Consider the following 13,881-nt stretch of genomic DNA (forward strand, 5'->3'; position numbering starts at 1 on the left):
AGGGAAAGGCTTCAGCTCCCTGGAAGGCTCCCTGGCTGGCGGGGCCTTGAAGCACAAGTTGGAGGGAGAGAAGGGTTCCATGAACCATATCATTGCAGTGGCCATGACATGGAGCAGTCCCTGCTCCCCTGGGGAGAGCAGAGTCTGGGGAAATGTGCTGGGAAGAGAGATGAACCTCTCTTTCAACATTAGCTGAGCTAAAGTCAAATCTTTTCCCTGCAAGTTGTTTCAATTGCTTGCAAAGAGCTGGCCCCTAGTGGCTAATTAGTGCTACCTGGAAGTTGCCTATGAGGAAGAAGGATGGTGTCTGTTGGGTGCCCCAGCTGCAGAAAGCAGGCCCTGGAGGGTGTCTTCCCAGACACAGTCCTGATTTCCTGGCTGCTCCCAAGGAGGACTCTGCCAGCCGGGCCCTGCATCTGCTTCTGTGGGGGCGGGGAGGAGGCCACTAGAGGCCCCAAATGATGCTGAGCTTTAATTTACGAGTTCAGAAGTCCATGAGTTCATGTCCCATGAGTGCCTCACATGCAGGAAACCATAACAAAGGCTGATTTTGCTCAGGTCCCTGAAAGAAACTCCTTTCCCTATCTCCCATACGGTCCCTTTATGTAGCTGCCCCATGAAAGGTAATTCAGGGAGCCAGTGAAGATTCACTAGAAGGTGGCCCCAGAAGTAGGAGGATTAAAGACCGGAGGCTATCATAGAATTGGCTGCATAGATAGAACTTCTCATGCCATGGCCAGTCCAAGCAAGAAGGCAATATCTCCTCTTTCTGCTCACATCATGTTGCTGATGTTTTAGAGAATAATTTTCCCCTTCAAGGCAAGCTTGCTGTATGATGAATGATAACTTCTCTCTGAGATAAATTGGTGGGGACCATAATGGTAAACAATTATTTTTCCCTTTGACTCTGCAACATATAGTCTGTTCATCAACTTCCCTCTGTCTTCATCCTCATTCTCATACTCAACCTTTTTAAATTTTTATTTTATTTAAATTCAATTTGCCAGCAATCATACCCAACCTTTGTCTGAGAGTTGAGGGAGAGAGGGACTGAGGAATAAAACTGTATCCCGAACCATGGCTCTTTCCATTCAACCCTGCTGCTTCTTTGGGTCCCAGAATTCAGTGAAATCTTTCCATGTTCTGGAGTAAATTTGTCAATATTCTAGCTCCCTAGATATAAAATTTCACTTCTTTGATTTTTTGTATCTAGGAATGTTCACCTTCCAGTTTTCCATTAGACTTGCCTAGCCCATCATCAATGACTTGTCAACACATGATTATTTGGGATGAACAAAAACTCTACTAAGCATTTAGGGGATATGCCCATGGACAATCTATGGCATTTTCTTGAAAAAGTGTGTAAAGTAATAATCAGGCAAGATGTGTATGCAGATAGATATGGGTAATGCAAAGAACATGACGAGTCTAAAATGAGTCATATAACCTTAAATACCAACATTGGTCTATGTTATTCTACCTCAAACATTTGCACTAAACTACTTCTAAAATTAAACTCACAGTTCAGGAAATACATTAGATTTATCACATGTAGTCAGGTTTCCACTGGCACCAATATACAGTAGGGAATTCATGTACTACATATGAGAAGCACTATATTGTATACTCAGTACATATCTATGGGCTGTGATCAGTAAAGAAGTTAAGGGAAACACACAATTATCAGAGTTTTAAAAGACCAGAGGAGTCTTCCAGCAGAGAATGAATGAAGGGAAGAGAAAGAAAATTAGGAGAGACAAGTCATGGAACAGATGAGTTGTTGACAAAATTGTTGGGATAGCTTGAGGCCAAGTTATGTTAGGTCTTATATTCAAAGGTGATCTTTGGATTTATCCTGGCTTCTTAATATTTTATATAAGGACTGGCTGACAGGATACAGTCAGTGATTTAGGAGGATTAAATAGATCCTGTATGCAGGATAGTTAAGTGCAGGGAGAAGTGAGAGGCAGTCAGATTCCCCCATAAGCATGTTGCTGTGGTCAAGATAAGAGATAGTCAGTGTTGGGACCAAAACAGAAAGGAGCTGATGGTGAGGATAAGAAATACTGATTAGCCATAAGATTGGAGGAGATTGAGAAAGGAGAGAAGTGAGGCAAGAAGACCAGTGAAGGGGGCAGATATTGAAGACTGGCTACTGGAGATTAGGAGAGTGCCCTCTGGATACCAGGAAAGAAGAGGTAGGAACTGACTTATGGGTTCTTAGCCCTCAGGTATAGAGTAGGAGCAGAAGCTTGGACTCCTAGACACTTGGCCTCCTGGAGTAGAACTCTAGACTTCAAATCAGTAGTCCTGGGCCACCACCAAAATCCTATAATTCCTATTTTCATGTCCCTAAGGTGCTATAGTAACTCTGGACAGTGCAGCATCAAGGGAACCTGTTTCTTTTAGCCCATTTAAAGTTGAACAGATAGCAAGAGTTCTATGAATAAGTCTAGCTACTATCTGAAGCTTCCTGATACCCATACTGAATAACAAAGCACCAAAAATTTAGACTGGTTAGTGAGGGAGAAGGAGTAGTGTAAGGGAAGGGTTCTGATCAATAAGAGGTCCAGGCATTGGCTTGAGCCTGGCCTAGAGGGACAATTACCTAAGTCAGTAATGACCAGTGACCCTCAGTGTAGACAGGACCATATCATAATCAACAATTACTGGTTTCACAGTCCTGGTAATAGTAACTTTTCTGTAACTCAGTAAATTGGGAACAATTTTCACATCTTCTAATATGAGGCCTAGAAGCCATTGATGCTGAGTAGAGCATCTCATGGACTTGCTGGAACCATCCAAAAATATCCAAATATGTCTTGTCCTAAGTTTTTGTTGTGTGTAAAATGAGTGTTTTAGAATCAGCCCTCTTTGTAGATAACAAACTAATGCTTTTATGACTTTTGAGCAACTACCAGCCTCATATTAAAAGTATTTGCATGATCACATATCATTAATTAGAGAAATAGTTGTGGGTGCATTTATACCTGCCTGGGTCTCAGGTTCTCTGGTTATAAAAATGAAACAACATATGATAACCAAGAATCTTCCAAGCTCTAAAATTTTCTAATTCTAGAAACTGAGATTAGTTTCCTCAAAGCTCTCTGCATGTCATGATTTCTCAGGCTGTAGATGAAGGGATTGACCAAGGGAGTCACCACTGTGAAGATGACAGTGGCCACTGTGTCTTGGACTGAGTAGGAGGATGAAGGGCGCATATACACCCCCAAAATTGCCCCATAGAATAGGGAGACCACAGTGAGGTGAGACCCACATGTGGAGAATGCTTTCCTTATTCCATGGGCAGATGGCAACTTCAGTACATTGGAGAGGATATAAGCATATGAAATGATGATACATGTGAACGGTGTCAGAAATACCAGTCCACCCACAGTGAATACCATCAGGTCATTGATAAAGGTACTAGAACAGGACAGCTTTAGAATTGCATAGGGGTCACAGAAAAAGTGATGCACAGTATTGTTGAAACAATATGCGAGTTGGGCCATAAGAAGGGTGTGGAGGAGAGCATGCAGGTTTGTAATGACCCAAGATGCCACCACCAGAAGCATACAGAGTTTGGGCTTCATGATCATGGTGTAGTGGAGCGGGCAACAGACGGCTACATAACGATCATAGGCCATCACACTCAAGAAGAACCCATCCATGTTGGTGAAAGTGATGAAGAAGTAGATCTGGATCATGCATTCCATGTACGAGATAGACTCGCTTCCCAGGATGTGATTCACCAGCATCTTGGGGGTTGTGACCGATGAAAAGCAGATGTCGACACAGGAGAGGTTAGCCAAGAAGAAGTACATGGGGGTGTGGAGATGACTGTCACTGCTGATGGCCAAGACAATGAGAAAGTTCCCGATGATGGTGACCAGGTACATCCCCAAGAATAGCCCAAAGAGAATGTCTTCTTGCTCTGACTGCCCAGAGAGTCCCAGAAGAAGGAATTCTGTGACTGTAGTCTGGTTGTCTCTGTCCATGTCTGCAGGGGAGAAAATGTGGTCAAAAGTAAAAGAAAATGTTTAATTGAGTTCCATTTACTTTTTAGAGATTATTTTAGCAGTACCAGATCCAGAATTTATTTCTTAATATCACTTCAAATATAAAAGTAGATGAAAAAAAAAGTAGATAGATAATAATATGTCATTTGAGTAAATTTTTATGATACTGGTTTGTCATTGTTTGATAATTAACATTCTATGGAGTTAGTTTTACTGAAATAAATAGCTGTCTAATTTCCACAATTTTAACTTACGTTTATTATCTTTGATTACATACAGCTTACTTGATACTACACTAACATTTAGTGAATATCTGGTCAAAAGTATTTTCCCACCGATAGCTTGTTTTTAGCTTATGACTGATGAATTCAGTCACACATAAATGGAGACCCTGAGAAAAGGAATCAGAGATAAAAGCCCTGAGACTCAGAGAGATTAGGTGATGGCATGTTAGAATGGCAGAACTCATAACCATTTATAGGCCTAAACAGTAAAATGCCCTTTTCTTTAATTCCTCCCTAGTTTTACCTCCCAATTTTGATTAGTTTCCATTTATATATATATATAACCAAGCAAGAATACAACCAATTCATGCATTATATGCATTTCCTCACCTTATCCTTATTAAAATCTGTAAGCTTTAGGGACGCCTGGGTGGCTCAGAGGTTGAGCATCTGCCTTTGGCTCAGGGCATGATCCCAGAGTCCTGGGATTGAGTCCCACGTCAGGTTTCCTGCATGGAGCCTACTTCTCCTTCTGCCTATGTCCTGCCTCTGTGTGTGTGTGTGTGTGTGTGTGTGTGTGTGTGTGTGTGTCTCATGAGTAAATAAATAAAATATAAAAAAATAAAATCTGTAAGTTTTAGAAACAACATCCTTCATCAAGAAGAAGGAAAAAGTGAAGCCAGGAGATTTAACTATTTGTTTAAGATCACAAGTTCTTTTACTTGAATAAAATGCTGCTTTATGCAACTTCCTCAGATTCATTCTGGGTGTCTTACATTTTCCCAGGATTGTGCTACCTTTAGGCTTTGAAGGATCTGGCTGGTGGTTTGTCCTCAACCTTGTGACTGCATAGCATCAAAACATCCTTGCTGTAGCTCACAACTGTTGGCTTGGAAAAGCTGAACATACTGGTGAGGTTGCTATGCACAGGATTTTGCAAAGAGACCTATTTTCTCTCCTGTGCTAGCCAAAATGAAATCCATTATATGTGGCATGCAGTAGTGTTTTTGAAGAGCAAGAAATTTAAAGAGTGAAATTATGGAATATATCCAAGTAATAATCCCAGCATTAAGAAATGTCCTGTGGCCTGGGGATCAGGATTTTTTTTTACTTTATTTTATTTTTTTTAAGATTTATCTATTTATTTGAGAGAGAGAGAAAGTGAGCAAGCACAAGCAAGGGGAGCAGCAGGAAGAGGGAGAAGCAGGCTCCCCTACTGAGCAGGGAGTCTGATGCAGAGCTCAATCCCAGGACCTTGGGATCACGACCCAAGCCAAAGGCAGACACTTCACTGACTGAGCCACCCAGGTCCCCTGCACAGGTGACCTTAAGCGACAACACCAGCTCCCTCGGCTACAAACTGAGGAATTATGCACTGAAGAGCAGTAACAGGTTGTCTGAATGCGAGGAACTATAAAAATCACAGGGCAAGAGGAGCTTCTCTTCAGTCAGTTACTGGGATCCAGACTGTGATGATCCTTGGTTTTGAGTTGGGTTGTAGAGTTCCTGCAGGGGGCTTCGAGACCCCTTCCGGCAGCAGATGTCCACACCAAAGGGGTTCCTCCGCATGAAAAAGACAGCCTAAAGGTTGTTCCAAGAGTGGCAGGGACACCTGGGTGGCTCAGTGGCTGAGCATCTGCCTTCAGCTCAGGTCGTGATTCTAGGATCCTGGGATTGAGTCCCACACAGGGCTCCCTACAGGGAGCCTGCTTCTCCCTCTGCCTGTGTCTCTGCCTCTCATGAATAAATAAATAAAATCTTTAAAAAAAATCAATATAAGCAGGAGGAGTCAGATGAAGCATTGTGGATGTGGCATGGAAAAATTCAGTGATTTGCAGTAAAGAGAAGAGGAAACGGCATTCCTGGTTAAGAACACTAGCCTAGGGTAAACAGAAGGAGGAAAGGGAGGAGACCATGGGTTAAGTGGCTTGACTCACTGGAGCAGAGGATGTTACAGGTACAACTTTAAGGAGACTGTTTTTAGGATGTATGTACTATGACAATGCAATCTCCTAGCATTTTCAGAGTTAAATTAGTAAAAACAATGTAAAATCCTGAGATCTGAAGTCATTTTCTCATAAGTCATACCACAGGATAAAAGTGTGGCAAGATAATATGAGGCTGTAGCCAGAGGTATTTAAAGAAGGTGCTCCAGGGAAAGGATGATTAATGTAGAATGTAGAAGTTGGAAGGCAGAGGTTGCATCAAAGAAACCCAAAGCTATATTTATGCAGTCTTTCTCATTGTTCCCTGAACAGCAGATGTGAATATTCTGGTCTTCATTGCAGGCTGGTTCCCATAATGGAGATGGTAGTAAAAGCTGAAAGAGGTATATAGCAGGATGGCAGTGGGGTTTTTCCCCTGGTCTGGGAACTCGAGGTCAATAGGCTCTAAATAACTCACACTCTATGTTGGGGAATCTGCCAGCATTAGGGATAACTACTTCCATCAGTGTTTGCTGGGATAATACAGGAACACAATTAATACTGCCCCCAATCCCCAAGCCCTGTGGTAAGAGAAATAAGAAGAGAAAGGGCAATGATTCTGAAGAAAGTCTGTGCCCTCTCATTACACGTCTTTGGGAGAGAGAGGAAAGTGGGTTTCCTGATCCCCAACTCTGAGAGGGGAGAGCCCCAAGAAAATCCCACCAAAAACTGGAGATGCTTGAACACTGGGCAGATCATCAGTTGGTTTCCTGGCTTGGCACATGGGCTTGCTGACTAGCCCTTACTTCCCCCAAGCAGGGAAGAGAAAATGATTAGAGACAGTAGAACCAAGAGTGGAAAGTGAGATGGTAGATGTGTGCTTGCTGTTCTCCATGACAAGGATGGGTGAGTTCCCCTTGTGCTGGTAGCCCCTGTGGAAGACACGTGGCATCGAATCAAAACCCAATATGAAAGTTGTGCCTGGCAGGAAAGGTGAGCTCTTCAGTAAGACACCGCAGCATAAACGCTTTTTGGGTGGAAATGTTGGAGGTGACAGAGGTCGAATGAGAGCTGGGTCTCCCACCTCTGAGGCTCTCTGCTAATCCCTGGAAAATCCCCTGTGAGCAGCCCACAGAGATAAGCCCATAAGCCAGACAGACAAACCAGCCAGAAAAGTGCAAATACCAACAGATGACTGGCAGCTTCCTTATGTGGTCAAGGACAGTCACACCTACTGGCTCTCCCCCATCTCTCTCTTCCTCCAACTGAGGAAGAGTTAGTTCTAGAAGAGTAAAGGGGATGCATTGCCTGAAACCATGTCTATCACCATTCCCCACCCCCTGCTGTACCCTGAGCCAGGACACATTGTGGGAGAGTGGAACACAAGAGATGGATGATTGGCAGTGTTGTTGACTACTACACAAGAGTGATCTTTATAATATACAATAGCTTAAAATGAAAGAATCTGGCTAGGATGCTTTTATGAGACCTACCCGTAGAAGGTCAGTTACTAGAAAATATCTATTGTTTCACAGTTTAAACCTCAACAAGTTGAGATCCCACAGTGAATATGTGATATGCCAAATTCTTCCAACTATGAATGCATACTTACCTCCCACCCCTGAATTTTCATTCAGTCTTCCATGCAACTTCCTGGTAGGAAGAGAGTGCTCCTGCCAGCCCTCTTGGAATGATGCTTACTTTATAGAACTTAACCATGCTGGTGGCTGCTTTCCTACACTAACCTCTGGTGAGTCTTGTTAGTGTGTGGCTATCTCTGAGCCATCTGACACAGGTGCAGCAGTGAGGATTTGTGTGCCTGGACCTGAGAATCCAAGCTGCTTAGCTCCTGGTCCCCAGCCCAAGCCAAGTCCCCTCTGTGAAGCTCTGTTGGGCGTCCAAGTAGCCTCCTCACAGGACACCTTGATTCCATGGTCATGGACAATAGTGGATGAATAAAGCCAGGGAAGCATCCTGCAGGAGGGTGGAGAGTAGGAGGGGGACAGCGTCAGAGGGTCTTGAGTGGCTGACAGAAGAGTCTCTGTGGTGGGGAGAGAGGGTGGCTCTTGGGCAGGATTTTGAGGAGCCTGCCATCACTGACGCTGGCACCACTAACCTTAGCCATCTCCTTCAGTCTCCCACTGCTGTTTTTCTATTTCCACCTTGGAAACGTACTTGCTCTATCCTGCCACGTGGGCAGCAAACCCTGAAGAGAGAAAGGCTTGTAGGTATCAAACCAAGCCATGTCCTCCCTTCGCACTTGCCCAGGTGCAGAGGGATTTCATGCCTGTTTTTCCAGAGGTACATCTGTGTGCTTGTGTCCATGTGAATCTGTTGTGGGAGGTACTGTGTCCTCACCTGCTTCACCAAGCCTTTCTTACCTGGCTCTTGTCTGCTGCTGTGAGATACAGAGATGCAGTCATGGGACCCCCATCTCCACCAGCTGCTTGCCTGACCCTGGATGATTCAAGACTCAGCTAGGGCTGGAGGAGAACACTTAGGGTTAGACAGTGTGGCTCTCCCACATCTAGCTTGGATGCTTGAGAGCAAATCAGTAGATCTTCCTTCCCTGGAGATTGGGACTTTCACAGGGATTTGGGCAGCAACAGTTGCCAAGGTTGGGTGTCCCTGGGGTGGATTCCACATAGCTCCGCTAGAGATGCACATACTAACTGCTCTTTGTTCTGTGCTCTCTGGACACAGCTGTCTCTTGTGAGAGGCTCTCAGTTTAGCATCAGACTTGTTGCTTCCAACTGCCTCAAGTACGTCTTATGCCCATGTCATGGAATATCCCTCATCTTTTGCTCTGTACCCCAAAGTGGACCTGAAGAAAAATCGCGAAGCCCATAAAATTGGCCCACATACATTCATAGGAGCTCTGCTCTGTACACTTCATTCCTGCACTGACTCTCTTGTATAATCCTGAAGGTCTCAGGATCTCACACTCTTTCTTCTCTCAAATACAAAGTTTGATTTATTCATTTATACTAAGAACGTAATTATTTTTTTAAGAACGTAATTATTAAGAACTGAACCTCCAATCTGTATTTAAATCTCTGTAATAGTGACTGTGTCCCCAGCAGAGGAAACCAGAGTCACCACCCAGATACTTGCCTGTCGACTGGGTAGGGATGGGATGTGTATACCATTCAAATGGTATCTATTGGCTTTTGGAACTTGTGTGTGTATTTCTAAGTTTTGACTTGTATATCATACTCCAAAGCAAAATTTTTCAATTTATTAGCAACATTTTGATTCTGTTATACACTGTGGGTGTACTTACTTTTCTTTTTTTTAAAAGATTTTTAAATTTATTTATTCATGAGAGACAGAGAGAGAGAGGCAGAGACACAGGCAGAGAGAGAAGCAGGCTCCACGCAGGGAGCCGAATGCGGAACTCGATCCTGGGACTCCAGGATCACGCACTGAGCTGAAGGCAGACATTCAACCACTGAGCCACCCAGGCATCCCTTAGTTTTCTTTTCTTGTACAAGTTTTGAATGTTCCTGAAATTAATCATTGCATTTGTTTAATTTTCATGCCTTTTATTCTTCCCCTATTCCAAAATTAATCTTTCCAAGTTTTGAGTTATATTTGATAGACAATAAACATCTCCCAATTAAGGGTGCTTTGATGAGTTTGATAGTCTCATGCAGTCATGTAACCATCACCACAATCAAGATACAGAATGTTTCCATTATCCTAAAAGTTTTCTGGCTTCCCTCTGTAGCTAGTACCCTCCCACAACCAGATAGGTTCTTTGCATTATTACTTTACATAAGTTCTTATATCAGTTTGTTAATGTCTATGGGAAAGCCTGATGACATTTTGAATGAGATTTCATGGAATTTTATCAATTAAGAATTGGTAGCTTGGGACACCGCCTGGCTCAGTTGGTGGAGGTTGTGACTCTTAATTTTGGCTCATAGGTCAAGATCTCAGTCAGGCTCATGAGATTGAGCCCCTCACCTGGCTCCCCGCTGGTGGTGTGTAGCCTGCTTAGGATCCTCTTTCTCCCTCCCTTCTGCCCCTCTGCTCACCTCATGTGTGCTCTCTCTTAAAAAAAAAAAAAAAAAGAAAAGAAAGAAAAGAAAAGAAAAAGAAAAAGAAAAAAAGAATTGACAGCTTAACATTTAGCCCCTGACCTAAGAACATAGTATATTTCTTCATTTTAAAAGATTTTCTTTAATTTCTCATGAATGTTATTTTTAGTTTTCAGTATACAGATTGCTTACATTTTTTGACAGCTTTAAATACTAAATATTTTATATTTTTATGCTATTGTAAGTGGTACTGGTTTTAATTTGAATTTTTTTTGTTTGTTGTTACATCATTTTTTAAAAGTCTTGCTTTTGAATCCTAAAACCTTGCTAAACTCATTAATTATCTCTAGTAGACTGCTTGTAATTCCACCAGAAATTCTACATGGATGAGTATTTTGTCCACACACACAGGCAGTTTTACTTCTTTCTTTCTAATCCAGTTGCCCTTTAATAAAGATATTTTCTGCTCACAACCCTTTTGATACCAAATGTATGGGTTTTGTCTTGATTTTTGTTTTTTCTTTTCCCTCTGCACTGACAACCAGTTCTCTCTCAGAATACCACTTGGGTGTCCTATAATTAAATTCAGTTCTGACACTATCCTGACGTAGCACAGACCCTGTAAGTCTGCCCCAACCTCAGATTCCAGTTAAAGTAGTGGATTCCCAGGTTACCCCCCCCCCATAATCTGTCTAATTTGGCTATAAATTGAGGTTTCCATGACCTCCTCCTCAGGTTGGATATTTTGCTATAGTGGCTCACAGAACACATGGAAACACTTGACTTACTATCACTGGTTATAAAGTATATTATAAAGTATATTATAAAAGACAAATAAATAACCAGATGGAGAGGCAGCATAGGAAAAGGTCAAGGATGGCCCTGAGTGCAGGAGCTCCTGCACCCTTCCAACCCGCAGGTGCTCTCTGAAGCTCTCTGAATCCTATAGTTTAGGAATTTTTATGGAGACTTCATTATATAGGCATGTTAGTTAAATCCTCTGCCATTGGTGATTAACTCAATCACCAGTGACTCCCTCCTCCCTGGAGGCAGGGGGCTAGGGCTAAGTGTTCAGACAAGTTTTTTTTTTTTTTAAGTTTATTTATTTGCTGGTTCCTCTGGCAACCAGCCCCCATCCTGAAGCTATCTAGGGGCCCACCAAGAGTCACTTCATTAGCATACATCTAGGTATGGTCCAAGGGGCTTATTTTTTTAAAAAGATTTTATTTATTCATGAGAGACACAGAGAGGCAGAGACATAAGCAGAGGGAGAAGGGACTCAATCCAAGGACCCTGGGATCATGCCCTGAGCCAAAGGTAGATGCTCAATGTTAATCCAACTTTGCATTCCTGGGGGAAAGCCCATTTGGTTCACATTTAGATATGATGAGATACTGATTTTCTAAAGTTTAATCCAGGATCCCCAATGAATCTAAATTCATAAAGAATATTAGTCTGTACTATAATGTTTTATAAAATTAATTGGGAAGGTACCCACACCTTTTCAATTTTCTGAAAGAACTTGTGTATAGTTTTATTATATATTTCTTAAAAGTTTGATAGAATTCACCAGTGTATCCATCTGGGCCTGAAGTCTTTGTGGGAAGTTTTTTAAAACTATAATTCAGGAGGAGGGGCAAGATGGCGGAAGAGTGGGGTCCCCGAGTCACCTGTCCCCACCAAATTACCTAGATGACCTTCAAATGATCCTGAAAATCTACAAATTCAGCCTGAGATTTAAAGAGAGAACAGCTGGAATGCTACATGTGAAGAGTTCAGCTTCTATCAAGGTAGGAAGACGGGAGAAAAAAAGAAACAAAAGGCCTCCAAGGGGGAGGGGCCCCGCGAGGAGCCGGGCTGAGGCCGGGGCGAGTGTCCCCAGGACAGGAGAGCCCCGTCCCGGAGGAGCAGGAGCTGCACGGACCTTCCCGGGCAGAAAGGGGCTCGCAGGGGGTTGGAGCAGGACCCAGGAGGGCGGGGATGCCCTCGGGCTCCCGGGGACACTAACAGACACCTGCGCCCCGGGAGAGTGCGCCGAGCTCCCTAAGGGCTGCAGCGCGTAGGGCTGGACCCGGAGCAGCGGGGAGGGGCTCAGGGGAGGTTCTGCGGAGGGGGCTGCGGGGCGGGAGCAGCTCTGGGGGCTCGGGGGCGGCTCCGCGGAGGGGGCTGCGGGGCGGGAGCGCGAATCCAACAGTGCAGACCGGGAGCACAGCAGACCGGGAGCACACAGCCCGGGATCCGGCCTCCCCCGGGACAGGCAGAGGCCGGGAGGGCCCAGGACATCGAGACGCTCCTGCCCCGAGCTGAGCAGATCAGCGGCCCCGCCCCGGAGCCTCCAGGCCCTGCAGACCGAGAGCTCCGGAGTTACTGCGGGGGCTGACTCCAGGGCTCCAGAGCTGGCCCCGCCACTGCGGTTGTTCCTCCTGGGGCCTCACGGGGTAAACAACCCCCACTGAGCCCTGCACCAGGCAGGGGCAGAGCAGCTCCCCCAAGTGCTAACACCTGAAAATCAGCACAACAGGCTCCTCCCCCAGAAGACCAGCTGGACGGACCTGTTCCAGGGGAAGTCAAGGGACTTAAAGTATACAGAATCAGAAGATACTCCCCCGTGTTCTTTTTTTGTTTTTTTGTTTTTGTTTTTCTTTTTGTTTTGTTTTTTTTTTTTTTTTTTTTTTTTGCTTTTTGAAATGTTTGCTTCCTCCACCCCTCTTTTTTTCCTTTCTTTCTTTTTCTTTCTCTTTTTCTTCTTTTTTTTCTTTTTTTCTTCCTTTTTTCTTTTTTCTTTTTCTCTTTTCTTCTTTCTCTCCTCTCTTTTTCTCCTTTTCCCAATACAACTTGTTTTTGGCCACTCTGCACTGAGCAAAATGACTAGAAGGAAAACCTCACCTCAAAAGAAAGAATCAGAAACAGTCCTCTCTCCCACAGAGTTACAAATCTGGATTACAATTCAATGTCAGAAAGCCAATTCAGAAGCACTATTATACAGCTACTGGTGGCTCTGGAAAAAAGAATAAGGGACTCAAGAGACTTCATGACTGCAGAATTTAGATCCAATAAGGCAGAAATTAAATTCAATTGAATGAGATGCAATCCAAACTAGAAGTCCTAACGACAAGGGTTAACGAGGTGGAAGAACGAGTGAGTGACATAGAAGACAAGTTGATGGCAAAGAGGGAAACTGAGGAAAAAAGAGACAAACAAAAGACCATGAAGATAGATTAAGGGAAATAAACGACAGCCTGAGGAAGAAAAACCTACGTTTAATTGGGGTTCCTGAGGGCGCCGAAAGGGCCAGAGGGCCAGAATATGTATTTGAACAAATCATAGCTGGAAACGTTCCTAATCTGGGAAGGGAACCAGGCATTCAGATCCAGGAAATAGATAGATCCCCCCCTAAAATCAATAAAAACCGTTCAACACCTCGACATTTAATAGTGAAGCTTGCAAATTCCAAAGATAAAGAGAAGATCCTTAAAGCAGCAAGAGACAAGAAATCCCTGACTTTTATGGGGAGGAGTACTAGGGTAACAGCAGACCTCTCCACAGAGACCTGGCAGGCCAGAAAGGGCTGGCAGGATATATTCAGGGTCCTAAATGAGAAGAACATGCAACCAAGAATACTTTATCCAGCAAGGCTCTCATTCAAAATGGAAGGAGAGATAAAGAGCTT

The 13,881-nt window shown here is 43.8% G+C and overlaps 1 protein-coding gene across 1 annotated transcript; it reads right to left on the reverse strand.

The window, feature by feature from the left end:
• Window positions 1-3,059: 3,059 nt before the first annotated feature.
• Window positions 3,060-3,998, reverse strand: OR1AD1 (olfactory receptor family 1 subfamily AD member 1). The gene has a single exon (NM_001388859.1). It carries the CDS (start codon window positions 3,996-3,998, stop codon window positions 3,060-3,062), a length of 939 nt encoding a protein of 312 aa, NP_001375788.1.
• Window positions 3,999-13,881: the final 9,883 nt, after the last annotated feature.

The sequence above is a fragment of the Canis lupus genome, chromosome 11, assembly GCF_011100685.1.
Source record: "Canis lupus familiaris isolate Mischka breed German Shepherd chromosome 11, alternate assembly UU_Cfam_GSD_1.0, whole genome shotgun sequence".
Taxonomy (NCBI): domain Eukaryota; kingdom Metazoa; phylum Chordata; class Mammalia; order Carnivora; family Canidae; genus Canis; species Canis lupus.

Excerpts from the sequence above, each read along its gene's own strand:
- OR1AD1 (NM_001388859.1), bottom strand. The coding sequence starts at position 3,998 with ATGGACAGAGACAACCAGACTACAGTCACAGAATTCCTTCTTCTGGGA.